At 39.8% G+C, this 27466-nt stretch overlaps 1 protein-coding gene across 8 annotated transcripts in view; it reads left to right on the top strand.

Annotated features, from left to right (window-relative positions):
- The window catches only part of PCLO (piccolo presynaptic cytomatrix protein), a 288390-nt gene that overhangs the window by 167184 nt on the left and 93740 nt on the right, over positions 1-27466 (top strand). For 7 of the 8 annotated variants that reach the window (XM_089525010.1, XM_089525004.1, XM_089525006.1 and 4 more), the window contains 3 exons: positions 895-3100; positions 10452-10588; positions 25802-25883. In XM_089525010.1, the coding sequence (XP_089381136.1) occupies positions 895-3100; positions 10452-10588; positions 25802-25883 (2425 nt within the window). The remainder of the gene's footprint in view (positions 1-894; positions 3101-10451; positions 10589-25801; positions 25884-27466) is intronic. The other variant, XM_089525009.1, reaches the window with a different exon arrangement.

The following is a 27466-nucleotide window of genomic DNA, read 5'->3' as shown; positions in this document are numbered from 1 at the left end:
TTTATTTTTTTCTATTTTCTCCCTATTTAAGAAACATATCTTAATTTTTTTTGTTAGTCAAGACCTCTGTATCATGTAGTTTTACAAGCTAAATTCAATCCAGCAGCAGCACATAGTGGATATCCCACCAAGATTTTGATAAACTTGCTGTTACATATGAGTAGAGCATATTAGAGCTTGAAACCATTGGAACTAGAATGTCCTGGCCACTAACCCCACACCCCCAATCTCAAAAAGTAATTTTTCCAAGCTCTGGTCTATATCAGAGGTTCATCTAGTCTAGCATTCTATTTTTATCAATGACAAGCCAGATGCCTATGACAATTCCATAATCAAGGATGACAGTAATAGCCTTCCATCACTGTTTGCCACCAACTTCTAATATTTAATAATACAGTCTGTTTGAACTATGGAGGATCAATTTAACTATAACAGCTAAGGAACTATTGACATACAAATAATTTATTAATTTGTGTAATTATCTTTTAAAGCCATCTGAGACAGTGGTGAATGCTAAATGCCATGGTACTGAATTCATTTCTTGAATTGTGTATTGTGTAAAGGAGTGGCGGGGGAAATCTTGCTTTTTTTCAAGCCATGCATAACTTATTAAACTTAAATTGTGTACAGCCTTAATTATCTTGTTGTTTAAAGTCAATAGCCTCAAGCAAGTTATCTTATAATTACAGAGTACTCCAGATCTTTGATCTTATTGTTTTCCCTTTTCTTCATTTTCCCTGGCTCTAGGAAAGTTAGGAAACATGAGGTTCATAAACACATGTAGGAGCCCACAGTATGTCAGGATGTATTCCTTTGCACAGTGGATCAGAGGTTGTGCTGGCCTGTACTGCTCTGTTGCTCAGGAATAATAATCTTTTTTTCCTTTTGCTGCAGACTAAAGGATCTTCAACTGCAGTGCCATCAGGAATGCAAAAGAAGGTCAAGAGGACTCTGCCTAACCCACCCCCAGAAGATGTTACAGTAGGAACACAATCAGCCTTCACCACTGTGGGGTCAATTTCACGCCGAAGGATCTGTAGGAGCAATACTATGGCCAGAGCTAAAATCCTCCAGGATATAGACAGAGAACTGGATTTGGTAGAACGAGAATCTGCAAAGCTTCGGAAGAAGCAAGCAGAACTAGATGAGGAAGAGAAAGAAATAGATGCAAAGCTTCGCTATTTAGAAATGGGCATCAACCGACGAAAAGAAGCATTGCTAAAAGAAAGAGAAAAAAGGGAGCGTGCCTACCTTCAGGGAGTAGCAGAAGAGCGTGATTATATGTCTGACAGTGAAGTTAGCAGTACGAGGCCTACCAGGATAGAGTCTCAGCATGGCTTGGAAAGACCACGAACTGCTCCGCAAACAGAATTTGACCAGTTTATACCCCCACAGACCCAACCAGAAAATCAGTTTGCAACTCCTACAAGTCCTTATTCTCAGTATCAATACTCTTCACCTGCCCTTCCTACTCAAGCACCAACTCCATACACACAGCAATCTCATTACCAGCAGCAGCAGCCTTTATATCAACAGCAGGTTTCTCCTTATCAGACACAGTCAGCATTTCAAACTGTGGCAACCATGTCTTTCACCCCACAAGCTCAGCCATCACAAACCCAACAACCGTCCTATCCACTCTCATCACAACTGATGGTGATCCCACAAAAAACAAGGCAAACCTCATTATACCTGGAGCCCAAGATAACAACAAACTATGATGTGATTCGCAACCAGCCACTCATGATAGCACCTGCATCATCTGATAACACATATGCAGTATCCCATTTGGGTAGTAAATATAGTACCTTGGACTTGCGGTTGGGGCTAGATGAGAGAAGCAGCATGGCTAGTAGTCCCATCTCTAGCATTTCTGGTGACTCATTCTATGCAGACATTGACCACCACACAGCACGCAATTATGTGCTACTAGATGATATTGGGGATATTGGTAAAGGAACATCATCTCTGAGCTCTGCTTATGGTCTGCATGACAAGGATCTGAGCAAGACTGATAGGCTTCTTCGAACCACTGAAGCTCGGAGGGTGCAAGAAGTCTCAGATTTCCTTGCACCACTGCAAACTTCTTCCCGGCTACACAGCTACATGAAAGCTGATGAAGACCCTATGGAAGACCCTTATGAACTTAAGCTTCTAAAGCATCAAATTAAGCAAGAGTTCCGGAGAGGTGCTGAAAGTCTGGACCATCTGGCAGGCCTGTCACAGTATTACCATGGAGATACTAGCTACAGACATTTCCCCAAATCTGAGAAATATAGCATAAGCAGGCTTACATTAGAGAAACAAGCAGCCAAACAGCTCCCAGCAGCCATCCTTTACCAGAAGCAATCAAAGCATAAGAAGGCCTTGTTAGATCCCAAATTGTCTAAATTTTCACCCATTCAAGAAAGCAGAGACCTTGAGCTTGATTATTCAACCTACTTGACTTCCAGCACATCATCACTTGGAGGCATCACCTCCAGAGCTAGGCTTCTCCAGGATGATATAACATTTGGCCTCCGAAAAAATATCACAGACCAACAGAAATATATGGGACCCACATTAACACACTCCCTTGGTACAAGCCTAGGGGCTGCACTGAGTACAAGCATGAGATCCACGTTACAAGATGAGGCTGACAAACCTTATGGCAGTGGCAGTAGATCTAGGCCTTCCTCCCGGCCATCCTCAGTCTACGGGCTTGACTTGTCACTAAAAAGAGATTCCTCAAGCTCATCTTTAAGATTGAAAGCTCAAGAACCTGAACCTCTAGATGTTTCCTTCAGTCATGCAGCCCCCTCTGGAAGAACTAAACCTACCAGTTTACCTATCAGTCAGAGTAGAGGAAGAATCCCAATAGTAGCACAGAACTCTGAAGAAGAAAGTCCTTTAAGTCCTGTGGGCCAACCAATGGGGATGGCAAGAGCAGCAGCTGGACCATTACCACCTATATCTGCAGACACCAGAGACCAGTTTGGATCAAGCCATTCATTGCCTGAAGTCCAACAGCATATGAGGGAAGAATCACGAGCTCGAGGCTATGACCGGGATATAGCCTTCATCATGGATGACTTCCAACATGCCATGTCAGATAGTGAAGGTAAACTAGACTTCAGACTGCTTTATCGCGCTCACAACACAAATCCTCATTTCTATGCATGTGTCTAATTTCATCATCCTTCTGGGACTACTACTACTACTTTCTTTCTTTCTTTTTTCTTTTTTTTTTTTTGCATTGTGTGTGTATATATATATATATGTATATATGTGTGTGTATATATTCCGTTCAGTTGGCTGGCTGATTTAACTCTATGCTCAGATTCTGGATGGGGATATAGATAGACTTGCATGTTCAAGACGTATTGTTTTTGTTTCCTTTTCAGTTTGCATTCTGTGTTTTTCTCTATATTTCTTGCTGTCTATTTTTCATAAAAGCATTTTGGCTGGGATTTTCAGGAGCATTCATTCAGGATTGGTCTATATTCTTCCACAAAGTTCAGGGATAGGCCTTCACTGAACTTAACCATGGCTGAAAACACCACCCAAAATAACTATAGTTGTCATGCCACTGTAACCCATTCTTCAGTCAACCTAGCCTTCTGTGTAATATGATTGTTGAAAACCTTCGGCAGCCTAATACCTTTTAAGAATCACAGAGCACAGTATATGACTGAATGCCTTTTTAGAATGACTCCTTTATATAATTCAGTGATAAAATGTTGTTTTAAATCCTGATAGATCTGTGGGTAGAAGCAATAGTGTTATGATAAGGTTTTGTATTATTAGAGCCTGTATTGCACCTTCCAGAAGTGTAGCCTGTTGGTTGTGCATGGATGCCTGTACATAAAAAAAAAAAAGAGGGCAGTTTATTTCCTCAGCATACAATTTTAATTCTAGCTGTATGTATCAGTTATCTAATACAGACCATAACCAGTATCTGTGCTAAATAAGCATTTTTGTAAAGTGTTTGTGGTGGAAGTTGCACATCTGGAAAAGCCCCATCTGCCTCAAGTATTGAGAATAGTCTGAGACAGAAGCAGGTAGAATAATCAAATAAAAGAAGCTCTCTTTAAAAATGGGAAGTAATTCCAGGCAAGTGCAAAAGCTTATCTCCCACAGATGTAAAGAGATTTCTTACATGAAGCAATGTTGAAATTCTGTTTTATTTATGTTTTTTTAAAAAAAGGCAAGCAAAGGAAAGTGTTATGCTGGTGTTAAATATTGAAAACATTATGTTTCTGCTTTGTCGGACTTGAGAGTAAAGTTTTTAATATTTTTTAAACTGTTTCAGATGCCATTTAACAATGTTTTGAACATTATTGAATTTTGAAAGTTTCTTACTTGGTTTTCTTTTCTTTTTTTTTAATTTGTATGTGCTCTGTTAAGTTTTATGCCTATTGTCCAATAAAGATACACTGCATGCTCTATTTTGTTTGCCAACAAAAATGATTGCTGTAAAACAAATGCTTGTACTACACTGCAGTATGATAACTAAGTCCTTTGGAACATTCTTATCTACTTTATTTCTCCATTTATGTATTTGTATATTGCTTCGGTACCCTTTAATATAATAGTACTTTTAAGTGGCATAACTATGAAAATAATACTTCAGTATATTTATTGCAGAAAAAATGTGTTCTTGTCTATAAAATAACTGTGGAGGAGAAAGCCCAATGAAATATATTTAGTGTAAAGCTGCTTTTCATACCCCTGTTGTGGCCTTGACCTATCTTCCAAAAGTATAGATGGGTAGGATCCAAAACATATCACTTCCATTATTTTTATTTACTAATAATATTAGTTAGGGGGAAACATGGCCATATAGCAAAGTGCAATACCAGCCAGAACCCAAAAAACAGTGATATCTTTACTGGGCCAACAAAAATGCAAAATGTATGGCATGTATTTTGTGCATTTTGGTTGGTCCTAGAAAGGTATCACTGTTTTTATGAATTTTGGCTATTGTAATTTGTGGGACTTACATTCGTTATTGTGATGTTTTTGCATGGAATTAAAGTGAATGGTTTCAATCGTATACCCATTTACCCATGAGTAATCTCCACTGATCTTTTAAGTCAGTGATGAGAATGAAGCAGTCCTCCAGATGTTGTAGGACTTTAAGTCCCAGCATCTCTAGCCCACCTAGCTAAGGGTAAAGAATGTGAGGGCTGCAAAACAACATTGGAAGGATTGGATGGTTCCAACCTTCCTTTTGGGTAACTCTCTGTAAGTAGTTCTGAACCTAAGTCATTTTTAAAATTTATTTGGATTTTGGCTATCCTGCTTTTTATATTATTTTAAAACCTGCTTTATATTTACGTATGAGAAAAGATGATTAAAACATGCATTATGGAGGCAACTGTGTATTCAGCTTTATCAGAAATCAACTGAAACTGTTAAGTGAGACAGGCTATATTTCAGGATTCAGTCCTACCAAACAGAAAATAAGAGGTAAGCTGATTTGCAATATTGAAGATTATCACAATCAGATGGGACAAAGTTGGGATTTCTCTCCCGTCTGTGGGAGGGGATCATGCAAAAGCCTTTCATATCGTATGTGCTGATCCTGTCATTATCCTGTCTTTAAAGTGGCACTGCATTAACGCAAACTCCCATTAGCGCAAAATGCCAGGGCAATGCCACTTCAATGCCAGGGCAATTTCAAAATATCAGGGCAATGCCACTTCAATGATGTGATGTCATATGAAAGGCTTTTGGGCAATCACTATCACTCATGCTTTCCAGGTGGGACCATGTCCAGATAAGCGCAACGTTATATGAAAGTCCTTACCACAATCGGGTGGGAAGAATGGGACAGGGACAGGACAATGATGTCCCATCCCCTGTGTGATAATCTCCACTGTCAAGGAATATTAGAAGGGGAATAAGAAGACAATAGACTTTTTTTTTTTACCATTGTGATATCACACAGTTAAAATTCTAAGCTGCTAAATTCCTTCATTTTTGTATTCCCCTCTTTTTTAATTTTGTTTTAAAGCTCAGTTCACATGAATGAGACCATCCTCATTTACAATAGCTAAGTTAATTTAATACACTCATCCCTTCACATTTGCTGGGGTTAGGGGCACAAGACCCCCGTCAATGTGGAAAAATAACAAAAACACTAAGTTTTTACTTGAAAGAATACCTCTGTAGGAATCTCTAGGTCCTCTGGGGTCATCATCTGCTAGACATTGACCATAGAATTGCACTGGAGGAGCTACAAAATGCCTAGAGAAGTGTTCTCTCTATCAATCTCTAGGTCCTTTAGTGTGACGGTTGACCATAGAGTTGCACTGGAGTTTGGTTAAAGTTGACCATCGAGTTGCACTGGAGGACCTAGATATTCCTGGGGAGAACATATTAATAAAGTCCGTGAATAATCAAATCCGCAAAAGTCAAAGCAGCAAATGTGGAGGGATAAGTGTATATAAGTGGAACTTTTTTTTATTTCCTTGTTCAATTCAGAATCCATTCATAGTTAAGTTAATGACACATCTCTGAATTGTCTCATTGTTCCCACTACTTTTTGCATCCCCATGTTACAGAGTGGTTTTTTAAAAAAAATATATATATAGTGGCAGCTACAAACATGTATTGCAGTCAATGCAACCATTTATCCAGGGATGGGGGAAATGACCTGATATCTTCAGCACCATCAGCAAACAATCCCTTACTTTGCTGTTAAGGTGATAAGCTGTACTTGAAGACCTTGCTGTGTTGCAGAGATAAAGTTCATCTACCATATGCACATGCATTCTCTCCCAAACTGACTTGTTTAAACAATGTCTAAACATCTTACATCACACAAAGCAGTTCTCTGTTTTGCTACACTGACCATCCCAGTTTTTCTCCATTCCTAAAATCTTCTGGCCTTTAATCCAATTTCCCTTCACTTATGGAGAAATACAGTCCTGAGAGAACAAAGGGTGACCTAACAAGGTGGTTGAAGAAAGATACAAATTAAATCCTCTTTCATATATTATTATTTATTTCGAAACATTTTCCAACCCATTCCTCCATCTATGTATCCTAGAATTTCATGTGGTGTGGTGTAGTCATTCAGCTTGTCCAACCAAGAAACATAGTTCCTGCATGCCTTTTGTTCTGAAATAAAGGGAAAGTTGTTTCTGCCCATTCTTGTCAGAGTTATATCAGCCTGAAATACCCACTGGGTTTTAAGCTACATTTGGTCCAGCAAACTTTTTCATTGAAGAACACTGCTTTGCCACCATGACTTTCATTGTAGAAAGACTGCAACTCCACAATGGCTCCCATGAAATCCTTTGAGTTAAGTGTAACCTTTCTGTTCATGCTGCACTCAACTGCCAGAACTCAAGTGCTTAAATATGGACTTATTGGGCAATTGTTTTTGTGTTGTTGTTGTTTTGTTGTTTTTTGTAGTTCTGGAATCCGGGGATGTCATATTATCATTATACATCCATTTACAAAAACAAAGAAGATCCAAGAAAGATTGTGTTAATTTTCCAAAGGAAAAATCACGCATTTACAACCCCCAAGGCTACTGTTTTTCAGCTGTGTCACAACCTTTCCCCAGTTACAGACTGAATTCATACTTCCAAACTGTCTTATTTCAGTCCTTATCATTACCCAAAAGGTTGAAGTATGCCCAGTATTTAATAATCACCACCGAAGAAAAATTAGTCAACATTCAAAGAGCAAGGATAATCACATCACTTGTCACAGCACATTAGTACTGCATTGTGCATTTATTTTATTGAGGAGCATGTTCCTTTATAAATATGATCTTATAGTGGAAAATGATCATTTTCTTATGGAAAATAATCGGAATAGCAGCTACTGATAAATATATGATTGCATCAGAATACTCTTGCAGTGTGCCTGATATATAGATAATAGTCCTGGTGATTTGGTACTAATAGTTCACATCTTCAAAACATTTGAATATTTATTTATTTAATGTTTATCTAATATTTATATCCAGTTCTATATCAAAAGAGCTCAAGATAGACTACAAATAACAAAACAACACTTGTCAAAAACAATTTAAAACCGTTTTAAAACATAAAAGTCAAGTTTTAACCTGGTATCAAAATGAAGTCAGGGTTGGCACCAAATAGGCCTCCAAGAAGAGGGCATTCTGCAACATGACACCATAGCAGAGAAGGTCTACCCTACACTTTCATGTAATATATTTCTTCCACTAGTGGGATACAGGAGAGAGTCTTCCTGGCAGATCTCAGTGGTTGGGTATAGAGGGGGAGGCACTCCTTCAAGTATCAACATTTCTCTCTGTTTAGGTAGGCTTTAATGTCACCATCGACATTGTAAACTCAGGCCAGAAACATGTTGATTTCCTGTGCAGTTCTGTAAGAAGTGGTGTGATGCAATCTTTCTAAGGTATTCCTGTCAACAGTGTAACTAGCTGGTCCTCCGTGTCAGCTTCTAAATAATTTTTGCACTTCTACAAATTAGAAGTGGGATCTTGCCAGTGTTAGTATTCAACAAGTTGTTGCTGCTTGAACCAATTAACACATGCTTGATGGGTATATAAATCTTCACTTATATTAAAGGGACCAATATTTATATTGCCCTACTTAAAAACAAATTTGTTGTTGTGATCCTAAGGCCAGCAAGCCCAGCATAAGATTTACTTGGCAAGATTTATTCAGAGGGGCTTTGCCTTTGCTTTCCTCTGAGATGGAGGAGCCACTCAGAAGGTTCCAAAGCTGAGCAGGGACTCAACCCCTGATCTTGAGAGTCATAGTCCAGTCTTCAGTCCACTACCCCATATGGGCTCCCATATTTAAAAAAGAATACTGAGCATATTACATTGCCATAATTTATGTTTTTTAAAACCACTTTAAATTTTACATTAATCAGTATCTGGATGGGAAACATCTAACATTCTTTCCCTAGAGTCATCAACCCATAAACAGAACCTATTTATCTTGCAAAAGCATGTCTAGAATACTGCAAGGAAAACAATTAAAGATGGTCTTTATGGTAAAAATATACTAGATCGAAAAGCACCACGTTGGAGCCAGATAGTCTTTCCTGATCAGCATCCTAAGAATAGGATGTTAGGGTTTTATTGTCCATGGAGGCATAAAAGACAAGCAGACAATCTGAAGTATGTTCTACTTCATAAATTCTCTGTCTTGAAAAAGAATGGCTTAAAACAGAAGGAACAACATATATTGCAGCACTTGCACCTTTGGAATGTGTGTGTGTATTTACCCTTATTCATAGTTCCACCCTAGAAGGCAAGCCACACTCAGGAGTGCTTATGTTTTAATTTTCTTTGTATGCAAATATTTTGTAATAAATAGTTTTCATTTAAAGGTTAAGGGTTAAAGAATGATTTAATTTCGAAGACTTCCAGATATTTTCACAGAAAGATTCCAGTATTGGATTTCTTAGGTTCTAAACTAAAAGGAACTATGGCCTGTTACAGACTGCCAAAATAAAGCTGCTTCGGGTCTCTTTGGAGCTATGCTATTTAAATGATGCATGGGTCCTAAGAGTCCAGAGGTCACGCCAAAGCCACACTCCATTCCTAAGCACTGGAGTGCAGCTTTGGTGCAGCTTCCGGATTCTTAGGATGCATGCATCATTTAAACAGCATACCTCCAAAGAGACCCGAAGCAGCTTTATTTTGGCAGTCTGTAACAGGCCCAAGTGTTCCCAGGAGTTCCATACCAGGGATAAGTCGGACTTCTGCTATAGTCAATATACACTCCTCTAATGCCCCAAATGGCCACTATATGTGCACTACAGCAACCAGTGAAGGTAGAATGGAAGATAGTTGAGCATTGTGGCACACAGGGAAGCAGAACTGACTGGTTGGATCTTCTATCATCTCCCAAACTAGAAGCACTTAAGGATGAAAATGTGGCAAGAAGATCATGTAAGTTTTACTTAGAGCACTTTGATTTCTTGATTAAAACAGAGTCATCCCCATCCAAAGGTTTAAAACACACATTTTAAATATTTAATTTGCATATGCAAGTCCACCTGCCAAAGCATCTTTTCCAGAAAAACTCCAGAATGAAACTTTATTGGACCTCACATCTATGTCATGGCTTAGTTGCTGTTATGTAAAAAACATTAAACATTTCCCATGGGAATATCAGTGGTTTTGTGCAACTGGAGCAGGTAATTGTCTAACAGAAGGGATATGAAGCCACCTGTTTACAGAACACATCTCAAAACTCTATTCTGAACAAACCAAGCCAAACAAAATTGTTATGACATTTCAACATACCTATGGTTAAGTATCCACAGGTTACAAGTCTTCTCTGTTGCTTCCTACTAACCTTTGTTTGTTTCCACTCTTGCTTGCTACTTTTGCTTTAAAATGCATGGCCAATTAATAACTGCTGTATGCATGTTGACTGCACACACAAGACTGTTGCTCTGCTCACATCTCTGGCTCAGAACCTATGATGTGTCCTTGGTTTTCAAAGCCTACCACCTGCGGCGAGAAGAAACAGATTGGTTCGACAAGCCCCGGGAGTCTCGTTTGGAGAATGGACATGGTTATGACAGAAGACTGCCAGACAAGCTAGCCCATTCAAGGCCACCAAGTCAGCATCAAGACCAAGTAAGAAGGATACATTTTTAACAAATTATTCTAAATTCTTTAAGAAAGTTTGTAATTTGTACCATCTCTTTTACGTCGCTATAAATGGAACCTTCAGTTTATCAAACTGAGGGTGATAAGCAAAGGAAATTCAGCATCCCAATGCTAATACAAGAGCACATTGTAAAAGCAAAGGAAAATCTTACAGATTTTTCCAACATCTTTAGGGGCTGTTTTGAACACCTGCTATTACAGCAGGACCACATGAAACCATGTTGGTAGATGACCCAAAAATTAATTAAACTGATAATTTTTTATTAATTAAACTGATAATTTTCTGCCTTTCATTTGTCACATCTGACAGCTGGGAGAGTCTTCACACTCTGCCGAATAGTAAACTCACTCCTAAGCCACACAGCAGTGTTCACACACATTGTGGAATGTGATAGCATGTGGAAATCACTGTTGCCTTACGTCCAATTGGTTGAACACATGAATGCCATGCACCAACTACATAAGAACCCCAATTAGTTAATTGCAGTTAGTGCTTCACCAAACCCTTCTGAAGCTTGATTTTCACTGCCAGTTATTTTTTTGAAAATTCAAAAACTAATAAGACCGCTCTTGGACAGCTCGTATTTGCTACCATTGTTTTCCCCAATCTTCTGATGCATTACAGGGAAAAGAGCATGTCACTTTTGTTAAGGTAAGTGGAAACAACCAAAAATAAAAAGGATTCACTTCCCAGGGTGGAAATACTCAGCACTATGTGGAATAACAATAATTTTAGAAGTGCCAATAAACCAACAGTGTTAATTAGAAGTGTGTCTCAGGAAGGCCCGTTTATTTTTTTCCTTCTGTTTATGGCCCTGGTTAATGAATAGAGGACCTTTAAAATATTGCAAGAAGGGAAAAGCTCTAAATCCAGTGGTATTTTAGGTAACAATGGTCCGTCAGCGCTGCTGTTTGCTCGCGAGGGAGCCGCAGCAGCCAAACCGCACGGCTCCCGCACAGAGCAAAAAGAAGCTCCAAAATGGAGCTTCTTCTCGCATTGCAGTTATGACACCATGAGGAGCCAATGTCATAAGCGCCGCACGATGTGTGGACGCACAGCGTCCGCTACGTCAAGATGGCGGCGGCCGTGTGGAACGGCCGCCGCCATTTCTTATGGACAGAGTCCGTAACAGGAGTAGGGGTGTCTAGAAGAGACGCCCCTTTTTTAAACTGGGACGTCCTGGGGACATCCCAAATGGTGGTATGTAACCCGCCAATGACTAGTCCCAACTAGCACAGACTTGTTGATTGAATAGGATTTACTCAAGGGTATCCTTACCATTTAGTCATTGGTTCAGTTTTAGTCCGGGTCTAGTTTGGACTAGCAAGTGGATTTAGGCAATAGATTTTGTAGAAATGACTTATATGTGCAATATGTTACTTATACAGGGGAAGAGCTCACACAAGTATGTGTAGGAGCCGAATAGGCTGGTGAACTCCAACCTCTCAAGAATTATCAAACAGAATCAGGGACAATCTAAGGCTGTCACAACTTCTTGTTATCCAAAGGTTTTGTTACAGATTTTCTTGCAATGTCAGAGACTATTCTGGATATAATGATTAAGCCATAGATGAGATTTGCAAAAGGTTCTTCTGACATGCAGTATTAATCTGATGCTTTAAGGGGAACTATTGTCCTAAAATAAGGTTGCAGGTTGGATCTAGAATGTGGTCCTGTAGCATTAATCCTGTACAGAGCATGGAGTAAAATGAGGTGCCATAAAGCTCCCTCAAGAGAGTCCTTTCTCACCTTCTAAACTCTAGTTTTCAGCCACAGCTGTGCCCTCCCAAAACAGTTATTGCCTCACCAGTCATCTAGCAACAAAAACAGAGCTAGGCACTCCTTCACATCCATCTTTTCCCCACTCTCCGCCAGCAAGGCAGCAGCCACTGAATGGAGCTTTATGGTACCTCATCCTTCTCCAGGATTAAGGATTAAAGGTACAGGTGCCACATCCCAGATCCACTCTGGCAACTGTGCCCTAAAAATAATTAAATACAAGGAAGAGGAGAGTAAAAAGGCTTCATAGCTAACTGTGGCCACATCACCATCTTATCAACCACTTCCAGCCAACTAATAAATTCCACCCCATTTACTTCCACTTGACCCCACATTCAGTATGTGATAACCATGATCTGTCCTGCAAAACTGTGCTGTTCAGTCAACATAAAAATCATCATCCACTCATGGACTTCACAAACAGAGGAAATTCTAGAGGAAAACAATTTTTACCAGGTCTTTTTTGTAGCATAATATCAACAAAACATAGACAGCATATTACCTTTTCTCCTCTAGAATTTATTTCTCACCAGGCACCTGGATTGCCATATGTCTTACTGGCATCACTGTTTCCTACTTCTAAAAAAAAGACTGATCAAGTTTTCTTCCTAGCCAGTCACAGAAAAAATATTAAAGCAGTACTCAGACTATACCAAAAGCAGAGTCAGTTAAGACAGTAAGGGAAATGTATTTCTTGCAATTAACACATTTTTGCTCCAGTGACAGATTTTCCTCGGCTATCAGACTTGCAAATTAAACTCATATTTACCTACCAATGACCAGTTGCAAGACAAAGCATACTAAATGCAAAATGTATAGATGAAGAACAACACATGCTGTGGCAACTAAATGTCTTTCAGCACAAGGAGAAATTTTTGAGACTATATTTCATTTTCATGTGCTATCAAGGTTAAGATGATCAAGTCTGAAGGCACCAGCTACAGTCTCAGTGACCATTTGTATTTCTCCATGTCTCCAGGCAAAAAAACATATCTCAGGGCAAATGAAACTCAAGGAGTTGAAGATTAGATTTTTGCATGGGACATGCCTTATTTAATACAGGGATGAACAACCTTTCCTGGGCCCCCTTTTCTATCAAACAAGAAAGAAGAAGAAGGATGGATTGTCTTTTTCTAACATCTTCAGGAGTTGCAAGACACCTTTTAAATAGGTTGCACATCACCCTGCACTGTTTAATTATTTTTTTAAAAAAACACTTGTTTTACAAAACTAGAAGTGGACTTCCAGCATGCATTTTTGCAGTATATGCATCACCTAGGAGGTTTCAAAGGCAGAAATTTCCAAAGGCACAGACCTCCACCCCTTCCAAGTTGGGGCCGGGGCTCCGCAGCCCTTATATATAATTAGTGCATCAAAAAGCTTTTAAAAAAGGCTCTGGGAAGAGACATGCTATATGCCTACACTTGGGCTTACCATGGCATTGAAAGCAAAGCAGCCCTTGGAGTGCCAGCATTATTACTCATATGCCTTCTTGAGCTATAGACCCTGCCAGCTACAGAGCAGAGTCTGGGAAGGTGGGAAGCTGCCCATAGGTTGGCACTGAGCCTTCCACATGCCCCAGCAAGCAGGACAGAGTCTAGAAGAAATCTCCATGTGTTGTGTGCACTGTAAGTGAAAGGCATGCAGGATGTGAGACCTGGGACATGTCTACATAGGATAATTCTACTAGTTTCCCTCTGCCTCATTATGACCTATCTATATGATGCAAGGCGAAATCTTCAATCTCAGTGTATGCAAGGTCAGTTCTGCACTGAATTTGCCCTATCCCTGCCTAAATAGGATTTTAAAAACTCACCTTTTGCTCAGGATTTGCACCTTTTACTCTGGTCACAATGAGGCACCCAGTCCAACCATGTGATCCATGCTGGGAGACTCAGCTCTGACCTCATGGGGAACAACTTCTGCTGGTGGCAGTGGCACTAGGCAGCACTTCCATGTAGACAGCTGGCCAGCATCGCTATGATGTTCAGAGGTAACAACAGGACACCAGGGAAACTCTGAGGCCAGAATACTCCAGGAGCAGCCTGGTGTATTCTAGTGTAGCCCTTTCACTAAAGTGACACTGAAATTAATGTAGTTTGAAGCCACTTAACTGCCATGTCTCCATCCTGCATAATTCTAGGATGTGTAGTTTTGTGAGGCACCAGCATTCTTTGGCAGAGAAAGCTAAAGACTTAGTAAAACTACAGATCACAAGTTTCCATAGGATGGAGCTAGCATTAAAAGTGGTATCAAATTCCATTATTTCTACAGTGTAGGCGCACATGTAGTGGGAATGGCAGCAACTGCACAGCTATTTGGGCAGATTTTTCTGCCTTCCTACCTATGTTTTTCTCTATGGTTCTTAGTTGCCATATTATTTCAGTGGCCAGATTTTACCCAAATCCTGAGCTCGTTTACCTGGTTGCCCTCATGCTTGTTTCTACAAACTGGTGACCGGGAAGCAGCTCTGGGCCATCTCCCAATATTCACCTGCCCTAGCTTACATCACAACCTCCCCCTCGTGCAATGCTGTCACATGGAATCTCAAGGAATGAGATGCTACTAAGCTGAGAACCTAAATGATGTGCTGATAATTTTGTTTGCCTTAAGTGTGTGTGTGTGAGAGAGAGAGAGAACATTCAAATATGCAATATTTTACCTACTGTTTAAAATAGAAAAAATCCTCAGGTGAATCATATCATAAGATTTTTCTGCAAGTTTAAATGAGATCTATAAGACCATTGTTCTAAAGAATTGTAAAGTAACTATAATTTGACTCAATTTGAATTCATAACTCCTATCTCAGTATAAAAATTCTGAGAAGCATGTGTATGTTTTTTTAGCACCTATATTGTTGTAGGGATTTATATTCCAAATCCAGCACAGAGCCCTGTTTAGATCAGCCTGTTCCATCACTTTCCAGTAACAAAAACAAATTTTGCTGAATGCTGCTTAGCTAACAGCATTCACCAACCCAGATGTGCCCTGAAGCCACAATAAATATGCCATTTTGCAGACATCAGAACCATCAAATGACAAGCTACTGACTGCTGTAACCAAGAAACAGCTCCGCCAGCATCTTGTCTTCTTATATACTTTCCCTTTAAGCTGCTTAAACTAACAGATCCAACTTCCATTTGAAGACAATCTGCAGTAGACACAGCAATGCACTGTAATTCATCTAACTGTCCTTCTCAGGGATTTCTGGAATGGGACATATAATCGTTTTTGGTGAGGAAGAACAATGGTACAGAATAAGTACAGCTCAGGCTAAAGAAGTAAGGCAGACTATTCCAAACTGCTGTTGTCTGTTTTTTTCTGCATCTCTGCAAACGTTCCCAAAAGAATATGGTTGAGATGGGCAAAATTAGCATACAATACCTTGCTGATAAATTCCCATTATACCCTTCTGATTCTTAAGATTTGGGGGGCTACATGTGTACTTGAGTAGATATGGAACCTTTCCTGTGTTATAATACACTAGACAGAACTTTTCAACCAAGCATATTTCCATTCCCATGGGAATCTGGGAGGTCTTCGCATGAATTTTAAAATGAGCTCAAGGCTCCTGAGCTGCAACCGGGATGTGAGATGGAGGTGGGGATTATTGCATGCTAAATCACTGCCTAATCGCCAGCCGTCATCAGCCCAGGTCCAAGCCAGGTCCCAGCCATGCTCCGCCAGCACTTTTCCAAAGTCAGAAGCCTTCTGGCTTCTAAAAAGTACTGGTGGAACATGGCTGGGACCTGGGCTGATGACGGCTGGCGATTAGGCAGCAATTTAACATGCGATAGTTCCTGCCTCCATTCTACATCCCAGCTGCAGCCTGGGAGGGTTGAGCCAGTTTTAAAGTTCATGCAATAAGGTCCCCAGTGGGTTCCTGTCAGTCTAGGAGTATCCCCAGAATACATTCGGGATCTCTTACTTCCCATTGCTTTCAGTTCCATACCAGAAGTAATATAGGAAGTAGGATAATGTCATTTAGGATATTCCCCGGCCTGCACAGTGTATATATTCAGGTTTGTTTATTGGATTACAGCCTGCTGTTCTCCTGAAAATGGGACTCAAGACAATGCATAGTAATATTAAATAAATGAGAAGTACAATTAAAACCCAAAACAAGATCAATGATCAGAACAGATTGTGTTAGAAGCACAATTTAAAATCAATTAAAACAGTTTTAGATAGTCAGTAAGAAAGTACCATCCCCAACTGATAGCAAAGACTCTCCTCAGCAGCCAAAAGCCTGACTAAGTTGAAAAAAAATCTTTATCTGGGGATAGAAGAGCACCCTCTGGGAATGGCCACAAAAATCCCTCTCTCAAATCCCCAGCATCTGTACCTCTAAACTAAATGATGGAACTGAGAGAAAGACTTCCAGAAAATCACAAAACCCAGTCTGGCTCCTATCAGAGAATACAGTCCTTCGGATATCCTTCAGCCAAGTAATATAGAGCTAGTACTCTGAAATACCCTAATGGTACCAGATCTCACCTGATCCTGGAATCTAAGCAGGGTCAGCCTTGATTATTTCTTGGGTAAGAGATCACCAACAAATACCAGGTGCTGCAGGCTATATTTCAGAGGAAGGAACTGGCAAAATCACCTCTAAGTATTCCTAATAAAACCTTATGAAATTAATGGCATCACCATGAATCAACAGGTAACTTGAAGGTGTGCACACACACACATACAGACACAGAGAGAAGTTGACACAGTACACACGCACACACACTTTGAGCTGTGCCCAGAAACAGACTAGTAAAATAGTGAAATTGACATACTATATCCATTATAAAATCTTCATGGATGCTGGGACCACAAGGAACTCCATATTGCTGGTCCTTTGGTGTGTCAGTGGCATGTCAGCATGGAAGGTCAGGCCATGGCACAAGAATGACCCTGGATCTTGTTACATGTCACATAAATCAAAGTCTCTGGAAAAGGTGGCATTACTGCCATTTTGGTATACCAAAAAAATATTAGCATTAATAGAAAACCTAGAATAACCCAACAAAGTCTTTTGGCCTTGTTAAGTATTATCTGTTTGTTTGTTTGTTTGTTTGTTTGTTTGTTTAAATCCCTGTGATATGATGATGGTGTTGATAATGCTTTCCCCTCACTATACTGAAGCCCTGTATCCACTAGATACCAGAACTTGGTGTAGAGTTCTATGAACAACTGAATTATTAATTCTGATATGGCACCCAAAGATGGGGATCTTCTTTTGGTTCATTTTGTGTCTTTTTCTATTGGCCTATGAATTTATTCACCAAATTCCTCCCTGAAGCAAACTATCTTCTGTCTGGTTGTGGCATGCCACATGTAATGCTGCATTTACAGAAAGAACAAAAAAAGTAATTATAGGCCCGTTACAGACAGGCATATAGTACGCGCAGAGCTCTGCGCGTACAAAATGGCGGCACCCTATATAGACGGGGGCCACCATGTTGATGTATCGGATGCATAGCGTCCGCATGTCATGCCCCGGATGTGACACCGCGAGTGCGCAAGTAGCGCCTTGTGGTGTCCCATCCGGGGCACAAGAAGAAGCACCATTTTGGCGCTTCTTCTTTGCTGCATCCAGGAACCGCACGGTTTGGCTGCTGCGGTTCCCAGACGCAGCAACCGGCAGCAGCACGAGGCCGCCTGTTTTGGGCTGTCTGTAATGTGCCATAGAGTCCAAACTAAATCAGGGACATCACATTCTTCTGTCAAACAAAAAACAAGAACAATGGATTGGCTCTTTCCAACATTGCCAGGAGTGGCAAGACACCTTTTAAATAGATTGCACATCACGCTGCACTGTTTAATTAAAAACAACACTTGTTTTACAAAACCAGAAGTGGACTCACAACTTGTATTTTTGCAGTATATGCAGCACCTAGAGGGTTTCAAAGGCAGAGATTTCCAAAGGCTCTGCAGCCCCCAAAGGAAAGGTATTTGTTGCCCTTATCTAGTGTCAGTGCATCAAAAAGCTTTAAAACGAGGCTCCAGGTGGAGAGATGCTGTCATAATAAACACATGCCCAAAGGTCATATCCCACACTTTGGCTACCAGAAAAAAAAACCTGCATATTCCACACTCTGTATGCACATTGAATGCTTCCTGTATGCAAACATTTAACATTTCACCTATCATCGCTCTACTGTTGTAAGTGGACTGCAAAATCACAATTGACTTTTCCCACTGGCACTGTTCATACAACACAGCATTCTGTATGTGTGTTTTCTATCCACACTATGGGGATGTGCTGACTGCCCTAAGGGGTGGCCTGCAACCAACCCTTTTACAGCCAGATTGGAGCTGGAGCAACTGAATGCTACGGCTCCAATCTGGCCTTTGCATGGCGCAAAAAGGAGCCACAAAATGTGACTTTACAGTGCTCCTTCAGCACTGCATTTTGTGGATGATGCCCCACAAAATGGTGTGGCACGCAGTGTCACAGTGGCCTGGGGGCAGAGCCAGGGCATGCATTATGTAGACGCTATGCCCTGACCCTGCCCCCAAGCCAGCCAAAGATGCCGGTGTAGACAGCCCCTAAGTTCTGTCCATAGTGCTGGGCGTAACATAGCCACACTAGGGTGCTATTCCGTGTATATCGATACCTCTTATAAACAGACTAACAAGCCTATCATTTCTTGAACACTTTAAATTCCAACTTGGTTCTCAATTATCTGTCTTCCAACCCAACTGTCTTTTTTTTTACAAACAGACCCACAAACTCACCCAATCCCATTCACTATATACATGAAGTCTTTATCCATTCCAAGCACTAAACCAGATCTAATATTAGAAGGGATGACTATCAATATCACTTCTAAAATCAGCCCATCAAGAAAAAGCTGCTGAATATGAAGTCTGCCATACATTCCTTACCTTTCATGATCAGCAAAGCAGATGCTATGTCTGCCACTCTACCTTTCACATGAGATTAGTAAGGAAGTTTGGATCCCTCTCCTTATCTTAACTAGCAGCAGAAACTCTAGTGGAATAATGCATTGCTTTTCCCAAAGCTCTCTATTTTATTATTGGCATGAATGCATCATATGTACAATTCAGCTTCCCTTTCATTCCTGTCTGTTGCTAACAGAGATACAGCATTCTGAGGGGAAAAGAGGCCAGACTACTGATGCTTATATCTAAAGCAGGTGTGAGCACCTGCACTCCTTTCAGTGTTGCTGGACATCAGTGGAACTTCCATCAGCTCTAGCCAGGACATCTCTAACTCTCTCTGATGCACACATCCCTGTCACTGCCAATCCTGATTCTCACCAAGAACTGAGCAAGATTTTTTTACTGGGGTTTGCCCCCATTCCCACTAATGACCCAATTTCTCACCTGACCATCCTTCTGAATGGTTCTTACTGCACTGACTCAACAGAAGGAACAGGAAGGAACATCATCATTTGATTGTAGCTGTGACATTTAAAAAGCATTTTCCTATGAAGGATATAAGAATCATAGAATCATAAAGTTGTAAGTGACCTAAAGGGCCATCCAGTCCAACACTGCCATGCAGATGTCCACAATCAAAGCACCCCCAACAAATGGCAATCCAACCACTGTTTAAAACTCTCCAAAGAAGAAGATTCCACCACACTCTAATGTAGCATATGCCACAGTCAAGCAGGCCTTACTGTCAGGATGTTCTGTCTGTTAAACCACTCAGATTTCACTAAGGTTTTGCCTCTTTCCTTATCACTGATAAGGGGTATTTGAACTATTGTTTAGTACTCTGGAATCGTCCCTCTTTTATCAAGGCTTTGAAAGGGGCAGAAATGCTATCATGTACTAAAACTTCCAATTCAAAATTGTCCAAACTATGTGCTTTACTGTTTACTTCTACTCACATGGGCAGAGAAACGTGCGCTCTCTCTCTCTCTCTCTCTCTCTCTCACACACACACACACACACACACACACTCATAACACAGAGTTCAGAAAATTATTTTTTAGCTCTATGGATTAAGAGACTAAATCAGTTCTGCCTTTTTTTTCTGACCACTTTATCTTTGAGTTTAGGGGACTTTTCAGAATCAGTATTTGATATATTGTCATAGTTTACAGAGCTTCAGATGCTTCAGACAAATATTTTGATTCCATAGAATGAGTGGGGAAGAAAAAAAGACTAATAATATTAAAAATACACAAATCTAGTACAAGTAAAACTTTGATTTGAAAAAAAAACTTTAAAAAATGAGAAATTACAATTTTAAAACTAAGAGTACTCCTCAGAACTTGTGCAGAAGTTTCACATAAATTTTAAACCTTGAATGTAAACTGTGAAACCAATTCTCAACTGATCTGCAAACTTTGCAACATGAGGTTGTGTACCAAAGTGTCAAAATACATACAAAAATAAAACTTGGTCATATCTAAAAGCTCATATAAAATTAAGACAAGAGTTAAGAGTTAAAACCAATACTAGCTAAATAAAAGCAAATATAATAAAATAGGGTTGTGTACCCATGGGTAGCAAGACCATATACCACCCTGAAGACTTTCTTCAGAAAGGAGCAAAGAAAGGGGAATAAATCTCTTTTTTTTAATCTCCTGTGCAAGAACACATTAGTAATAAGAGCTGGTAGCTCTTTGTAGCCACATGGACCTACAAGAGACATGAGGAACATTTTTCCAGTTGGGAAGGGTTTTGTGGGCTAAATTCCAGTAGTAGTTCAGGCCAAGTTCAGAGTAGGGAGAACCCTCTATTTCATGCATTTCTTACCCGTTTCCTAATTCCATTTAGCGTATTTCCTATCTATGACACATACCCCAATTTCAAGCGGCAGCTTTCTTGTCTTAAAACTGCATCTCAGTTCAGTGCAAGGTATTTAAAGTTTATGTATCTTCTTATAAGTGATAACAAATAACAACAGAAGATATTTGCAGCATATGGGGAACTCTCTCAGGCTGTATCTGTTCCACTGGCCTGTGGTTCTTCACCCCAACATACCAGATTAAAATATAGAACACCACTGTGTCTTCCTTTCAAGATAGCCAAGAGAGGGACTAATGATGTCCTGTAAATTAATTCTTGTATTGTTGTTGTGTGCATTCAAGTCATTTCCAGCTTATGTTGATCCTAAGGCAACCCTATCACAAGGTTTTCTGGGACTGAGAAGACGTGACTCACCCAAAATCAACCAGTGGGTTTCCATGGCTGAATGGGGGCATAGTCCAATGCTCAAAATATTACACCACAGTGGTTCTCATATCTTGTATTAGGGGAAACATTGACCTCACTTACATAGCACAGTCTTTTTATGCTACCATAGAAACCATCAAATGTAACACAGAACAAATTTTCATGCTAGAATTTACAGAGCTCTGGTGGTCATGTCTTTAGCCTGTTAGGATAAAAGTAGTTGGATCTTTTTGTCATCCAAGTATAAATATACTAGCACAACATAACATTTGTTTTCCAAAGGAGTGCTCTAATCACTTTTCTTACAGTCTTCCTACACTAAACATAACAAAGCAGAAATATATTTCAAGTATGAAAACTGCAGCCAGTAAGTTCCACACAAGAGTCAAGACTTGTCTGCTACTGAAACTGAAACTTCGTTCCTAAACACTGCTAATAGTACACATGTAGGCCATCAAGTATTTTATGCACACGCAAAGAAACAGAAACACCTCAGGTTTAGAATTCACCCCTATAATCCATGCTTGCATTCCAAAAAAAGGTTGTGCCAAGGATTTAGCATAGAAAACAAAAAGGCCGAAGGTCAAAATTTCACCCAACCCACTCACACGAAAATAACTATAAATAAAGTCTTGGCTTTTAGAACTGATGGAGGCATTCTGTATATTGGGAGAGAACTTGCCAATGGACCAAAACCTGAGGGAATAAACCTAAGGAACAGGATTTTTGTCACATGGAGGCTGCAGTGGGAAAGGAAAGAAATGAAAACTGAATTACAACCTCCCCACACACGCGCGTGCATGCGCATGCACACACACACACATGCGCGCACACAGAGGATATATTATTGGATCTTGGTCCAAGATGAGGAAGACTGAAATATAACACTAACCAGAGATTTAAATTTTATTCTTTCAAACAAAAATAAATAATTGTGCAGAAATGTTGTTTTCTGTGCAGAAATGCTTTTTTGTGCACAGGAAAAATGTAATCTACACAGACAATATTGAAAATATTTTTCTTTATGCAGGAAATATGTTTTTCTACAGAAATGTTGTATTTATTTCCATGATTTTCCCTCCACAGACTAAAAGTTGTGAAGATTGTCACACATGTAGGTTTCACCTGGGTTTTTTTTTAACCGTTTTTATGAATATTTTTTAATATTCCTTCTAGCCCTGATACAAAGCTACTTAAATCTCATTACTTTCTATATGGCAGGATTGCTGTGTACTGCAGTAAAAAAAACATAATTTCTCTGTGACCTTAAGGTATAGGAGTCATCTTTGAAAACAGAATTTTGACAGCATGGCCTTGACTCAGTTAAATAGATTCCAGATACTCTTCTCCCAACTGAAAGGAATATGTTTCCTTAGCATGAAATAAGCACAACTGAGGGTGCATCTACACTGCAGAATTCATAGGATTTGCAGTTTTGTGAAATATTTAGCCTTCACCATCAGAGAGCTCTTGTGCCACAACAAATTACAAATCCCAGGATTCCATAGGATAAACCCGTGACTTTTAAAGCGGTGTCAAACTGCATTAATTCTCTAGTGTGGCAGCAGTCTGAGTAACAGCCAAGGGGCAAAACAGACTGCCCCAAAAGGGCAGATTGGGGCCACCTTAGTGCCGTGACAACCATACGTGTGCAGCCCCCAATCCGGCCCATCACCACTGTTCCCAGCTGGCCTCTGAAAAGGAGTGGCTTTTCCCCACTCCTTTTCATGCTGACTCTTCTGAGTTGAGGCAGCATTGGGACAGCTTCTGGTTGCATTTGGGGTGTGCAGCATCTAAATGCCATGCCCTCAATGCAGCCCAATGACAGAACTGTTTCAGGCCCAAATCTATTAGATAGTTTACCAACCATCTCTACTACTGATTTGCTTCTAATCTTTAGTCCTGTAGTAACTTTTTTATTTCCTTACTTATAAATTGCTATAAATTTCTCAACTGACATAGGTGAGATGGCATGGCATTTCCTCTGAAATGAATGAAACTTCACAATGGTAATTCAGACATCAAACCGGATAGAGTGATGACTAGAGGCTGTATGGCAAAGCCTGGAAATGTTTGCCAAACTGATTCTAAGTATTATAGTCAAAAAACTTTCCCAACCTCACATACAATCCCTATTACAAGCTTGTTTGTGTATTGTTATGTACACCATAATATATGATCAAAGTTGTTTAACCAGAGTTGAACAATTAGGAGTACTACAGGATCACTGTACTGACTAGAAATATTTCAAGAAGAAACAGTCTTCCAGCACAATTCTAGTATCCTTTTGGATTCACTCACTGGAACTCATAGAATCATAGAATCATAGAATTGAAAGAGACAACAAGGGCCATCCAGTCCAACCCTCTGCCATGCAGGAACTCTCATTCAAACATCCATGACAGATAGCCATCCAGCCTCTGCTTAAAGACCTCCAAGGAGGGAGACTCCACCACTCTCCAAGGTTGTGTGTTCCACTGTCAAACAGCCCTTGTCAGTAAGTTCCTCCTAATGTTGAGGTCGAATCTCTTTTCCTAGAGCTTGCATCCATTGTTCCAGGTCCTGTTCTCTGCAGCAGCAGAAAACAAGCTTGCTCCCTCCTCAACATGACATCCCTTCAAGTATTTAAACAGGGCTGTCATATCACCTCTTAACCTTCTCTTCTCCAGGCTAAACATCCCCAGCTCCCTAAGTCATTCCTCATAGGACATGGTTTCCAGACCTTTCACCATTTTAGTCGCCCTCCTTTGGACATGTTCCAGTTTCTCAATGTCCTTTTTTAATTGTGGTGCCCAGAACTGTTTCTTATGCTTCACACAGTTTGTGGGGTAGACTCAAGGAAATAAAATTTTATGTCCAAACCAAGCTAGGTGTGGCAGCTGAAAAGGCCCTGTTCTACATCTTTGACTGCCTAGTCCCCAGAGAAAGCATGCCTTTTCAGAGGACATATGTGAAAAGGCAATTCCAAGTAGGAAGAGTCAGTCCTTCACATATCCTGCTTATAGGCTATTTTAACAGTCAACACCAGAACTCAGAGCTGAGTCCAAAAGCAAGTACTCAGCCAATGAAGATGATAAAGCAAAAATACTATATTTATATTTCTGTTATACAGACATTAAAAAAAAACATTTAGAAAGAAAGAATTAAACAGTGGTCATAAAATGTCATCCATTTGAGTAAGACAGTCACTCAAGAAATGAGAAGAGTAGTCTGCCATATCACATTTGCTTGTAACTGGGTGATGGGAAATTGCTATGCCATTGGTCTCATGCACTTGATCAGGAAGATTATCAGACCAGTGCTTACCATCGGGTAAGCACTGGTAAATTGCCTCTAAAACGTTGAGGTAGCACACATGTGTGAAAGCCTGGCACACTTCCTCAATGTCAGGGAATCGCCGGCTCCCCTCAGCATCACTGAATCGTTCGGGGAGAGGCAATTTCCTCTGAATGTAATGTTTCTGTTCAAAGGAAATTGCCCACGGTAAACACTGGTTTGATAATCTTTCAAGTTACTTGAAACACAATTGGGAGCCACTGTGATACAACAATTGTCACTTTGTTGTAGTTATGCACAGTGGTATCACTAGGGTTGTTGTTACCCAGTGTGGTCATTGACATGCTCCCATACCACACCATACAGAATCCTTAGTGATGTTTTTTTGTACTAACACTACTCATAAATCGTAATTCTCATATATCCCTGAATGTAATAACAATAGTTATACAGTAATATAAACAACTAGCAAAATTAAAATTACACCTTTAAATTACATATCGTATGTATTTACATCTACATTGTTTCATGTGACTGAAGTGAAAATTTGGTAAAAAATTTAATGTTTTTCAAAAAATTTTTGAAAGAATAAAAAATCTTTTTTAAAAAAGATTTTTTTTTAATGTTATACTTAATTTTGTTTTTAAAAAGTGGGGGCTCTCTTTTCTCTTCCCACAGAGCCTCCCTCCACTCACATCATCTCTTCACCTTTTTAAAGTCATGCAGGCAAAAACCACAGCCCATTTCTGCTCAATGGCAGATGTTTGGAAAGTAGTGGTGTCACCCCTCTTAGGTTGCCACCTGGTGTGGTCCGCTCCCCTGCAAAATTGAAACTGAAATCAACAATTTGTGTGTAGGAGAAAGGGAGATTTGCAGGACTAATACAGTCACAAGATTTTTGATTTACTTAAAATTATTACAAAAAATATATCATGTTTTATCTTTGATGAGCATTCACATTTTATTTTCCTTAGATTAATGGGAAGCCTATCCAATACATCTTCCCCCATGCAAGGCTGAAACTGCCAAGGGACCCAAAGGATCACTCAGTTTCAGGTAAAGTAAATAGGAGCATTTGGTTTCATTATAATATTTATTGTATGACTTGCAAATGAAATAAAAGATGATTGGTTTGTCTCACGTGGTAAGAATAGTTGTTGATGTCAGGTACAGTGTTCATTGGCATCAAAATATAATTATATTTATTAGATGCTACAGTTCTTAAAATAACAAAGCTAGTGTAAGAATGATGCTACAGAAGAAACAATTGTGAATATGTGAATAGTATATTTCTCTGCATTCTTTCTTTTAATTGATGCTGAAGCTCTAGGATTCTGAAGGAGTCTGGATGTTTTATTTCCATATTTCTCCTTTTTTCTGATAAAAATGGCTTAAGAATCCTGGTATATTTAGTGCTTCATTCCTGTGCACACACATCTGGGTATAAGCCCTACAGAGTACAATGATAATTGTGCCATGTAAATATAGATATAATAAAAGTGCTAGATGATTTAGCACAGCAAGGGAAACCATATGCAACCTCTTGACAGCATATCATAATTCACAGTTTATATTTTGCAAGATTCCTGATAGGGGAGGGAGATTCTGGAGGCTAGGTTGTGTTTTAAGAGGACATGCTTAGAGGTACTATGCCCCAGCAGTTCAACACTTATAAGCTTATTGCATGGCACTGAAGGAATGGGAACAAAACAGAAGGCGAGGGGGACGTGTATTACCACACAGGAGAATTCTGCTGATGCAACCGGGAACCCCAAACCATTCCCTAGCTGTTCCTGTTCTCCCTTTTTGAAGAACGGTTCAAAATCATCCTTCAAAATCGGCTGCCATGGAACGGCTTCAGGACTCCCAGAGGCATCGGCGGTGTTCTCCTGTGCAGTAACACACAATTCCCCCTGTTCCATTCCATCCCCGTCCCTCCAAGTGCAGTGCAATATGCTTATTAGTTTCGCACTCTATATATGCCCTCCATCATTCCATTAGTATTGGAAAGATAACATACGTTTGGGAACTTTAAATTGGCTAGGCCTAAGGGGAAGCATCTTAACATATAGATCCCTTTTAGGCATGCCTGACCTAATTTAAGTCAGTAAAATATATCTTCCAAATCTAACCTGAATTATGGTCTTCAAGTTTGTTTTCAGTTAGCAGGGGGTTACTCAAAATCTCTTCTACTGTGAGTGATGATTTTAAGAAAGAAGCACCACATAGATTTTCTGGGAAAGTTTTTGGGGCATAAATATGTTAGGAAGAGAGAGGCAGTGGTAACATTTAATATTCAACACTGTAATGCACAACACATGCATAACAAAGGATGGAGCTGGCTGTGCTGGCTGCTGGCTGTATGTTCTAGCAAACAGGCTGTACCAGGTTTTCATAGCATACTGTCCCACTTTTCTTTTTCTCTTGAAAATAATATCAGTTTTGAATGAAATGTTTTGTTTTTCTTCTTCTCTGGCAGTGTGCACTATTTGTCTTGTACCAGAAGCATCTAGTTCCAGCATTCAAGGTTTTCTGACAGTGCAATTGGGCTTTTCTTTTTTTAAAAAAAAAATTCTGCTATAGAAAATTACAATGGAGAATGTTAAAGCCTATTTCTGTGCAGAAGTAATTATTGTTGC

The sequence above is a fragment of the Sceloporus occidentalis genome, unplaced genomic scaffold (assembly GCF_023333645.1).
Source record: "Sceloporus occidentalis isolate IW3139 unplaced genomic scaffold, rSceOcc1.0.p SCAF_5, whole genome shotgun sequence".
Taxonomy (NCBI): Eukaryota; Metazoa; Chordata; class Lepidosauria; order Squamata; family Phrynosomatidae; genus Sceloporus; species Sceloporus occidentalis.
This window is presented reverse-complemented; position numbering and strand designations above follow the sequence as displayed.